Here is a 2,036-nt window from a genome sequence, read left to right on the forward strand (position 1 = left end):
GAGAGAGAGAGAAAGTCACCTTAGGTGGCTTAGTAGAAGAAATTGCTCTGGCGTCTCAAGGATACACAATTAGAATCCACCAATACTCAACATGAGTAAGATAAGCAATCTTCTCATGCAATTTACTGCTTCTGAAAACCGACTGGAGCATAAGTGGTTCAGACTTGATGGTACACATTAACTACAATGCATATCTTACTTAAATTGGAGAGAATATATTGTGCATGAATTGTGTACATTTCTAAGTTCTATCATCTTGCTATGATGTATCTTCAAAACCAATTTTTAAAAAATTAATAAATATGTGCCTTTTTTGAAACTTCCAGATAAAACAAAATAATTGCCATGAGGCGGGGAAATGCGACTTTTCACTTTGAATTCATCCTTCTGGGAATTTTTGATCACAGTCCCACCCACACCTTCCTGTTCTCTCTGGTCCTGGGCATCTTCACAATGGCATTCATGGAAAACACTACTATGATTCTTATCATCTACCTGGACACTCAACTCCACACTCCCATGTACTTCCTCCTCAGTCAACTCTCCCTCATGGACCTTATGCTCATCTGCACCACAGTACCCAACATGGCCTTCAGTTACTTGTCTGGCAGGAAATCCATCTCTTTGGCAGGTTGTGGAACTCAGATATTCTTCTATGTGTCCTTGCTTGGAGCTGAATGCTTTCTGTTGGCTGTCATGGCCTATGATCGTTATGTGGCTATATGCCACCCTCTTAGATACACTATCCTCATGAATCAGAAACTCTGCAAGCTTTCAACTGTAGCTTCCTGGATCCTAGGCTCTCTTGATGGAATTATTGTGCTTGCAGCTGCACTGTCTTTCTCTTACTGCAGCTCTCTGGAAATTCATCATTTTTTCTGTGATGTGGCTGCCCTTATGCCTCTATCGTGTACAGACACCACCACATTTGAAAAACTGCTCTTTATCTGTTGTGTAGTGATGCTGATTTTGCCAGTGTCTGTTATTATCATTTCCTATTCTTATGTCCTCCGGGCTGTCATTCACATGAGTTCTGGACAAAGTCGCCACAAGGCTTTCACTACATGCTCATCACACCTGGCTGTGATTGGACTTTACTATGGTGCTGCCATGTTCATGTACATGAGACCAGCTTCCAAACATACACCAAATCAAGACAAGATGGTGTCAGCTTTCTACACCATTCTCACCCCAATGCTGAACCCCCTCATCTACAGCCTCCGCAACAAAGAGGTATCCCAAGGATTTAAGAAGTTATTAAAGAAAGGAAAGTTAGTGTAACTTTTTCAAATGTCTTTTGAGTATCTGTTCTGGTCAGATTAGAATTACTTGTGTCATTATTTTCCTACTGGTTTGTCTTTCCAGTTTTTCAGCTTTAAAACATTTATTTAGCATAAAGTTATATAAATGTTAAATGTAAAGTGAGCTACATCTATTTATCACAACTGGCTAGTTTCACCTCTATGAATTTCTGGCACTGCTTGTTAATTATAAGGGTTACCTCATCTTAGGATGCTTGCTTTCAAGTCAGTTTAACTTTGAAGACTGTTGAATCCAAAAGCAAAAGCCAGAGTTGGTCTACTTTTGACGAAATGCTTCATGTCAGTACTTTAATTTCATCTTTCCTTGCTCAGAGTATTGATAGCTTTATTTCCAACTCTTGTCTACCTAAAAATTTAAAGTGTCAGCACAGATTCTAGCAAAACACATATGTGAATAAAGTACTGTTAGGAAAAATGTAGGAGTCAGCTGTGACTCATAGTGATAACATGAACAGTGGCTCTGAACCTTGTCCTATCCTGTGTCATCCTCATCATCTCTGACATACTAGATCCCACCATTGTAATCACTGTGTCAATCCATTTTGTGGAGGGTCTTCCCCTCTTTTACTGACTCCCTTCTTTCCCCAAGCATGATGTCCTTTTCCAAGGACTGACTCCTTGTAACAACATGCCTAAAGTATGTCCAAGTTTCATTATCCTTCCCTCCAAGGGACCTTAACTGCACATTTTCCCAGGACATACTCATTGTCCTTT

General features: G+C 39.9%; 1 protein-coding gene across 1 annotated transcript; it reads left to right on the forward strand.

Moving 5' to 3' along the window:
* The first annotated feature begins 345 nt into the window (after window positions 1–345).
* LOC102850760 (olfactory receptor 2M4-like) lies at window positions 346–1,281 on the forward strand. The gene has a single exon (XM_006893897.1). The coding sequence runs from the start codon at window positions 346–348 to the stop codon at window positions 1,279–1,281; it is 936 nt and encodes a 311-aa protein (XP_006893959.1).
* Window positions 1,282–2,036: the final 755 nt, after the last annotated feature.

This window comes from Elephantulus edwardii, unplaced genomic scaffold (assembly GCF_000299155.1).
Source record: "Elephantulus edwardii isolate Elephantulus edwardi_28Jun2011 unplaced genomic scaffold, EleEdw1.0 scaffold00133, whole genome shotgun sequence".
Taxonomy (NCBI): domain Eukaryota; kingdom Metazoa; phylum Chordata; class Mammalia; order Macroscelidea; family Macroscelididae; genus Elephantulus; species Elephantulus edwardii.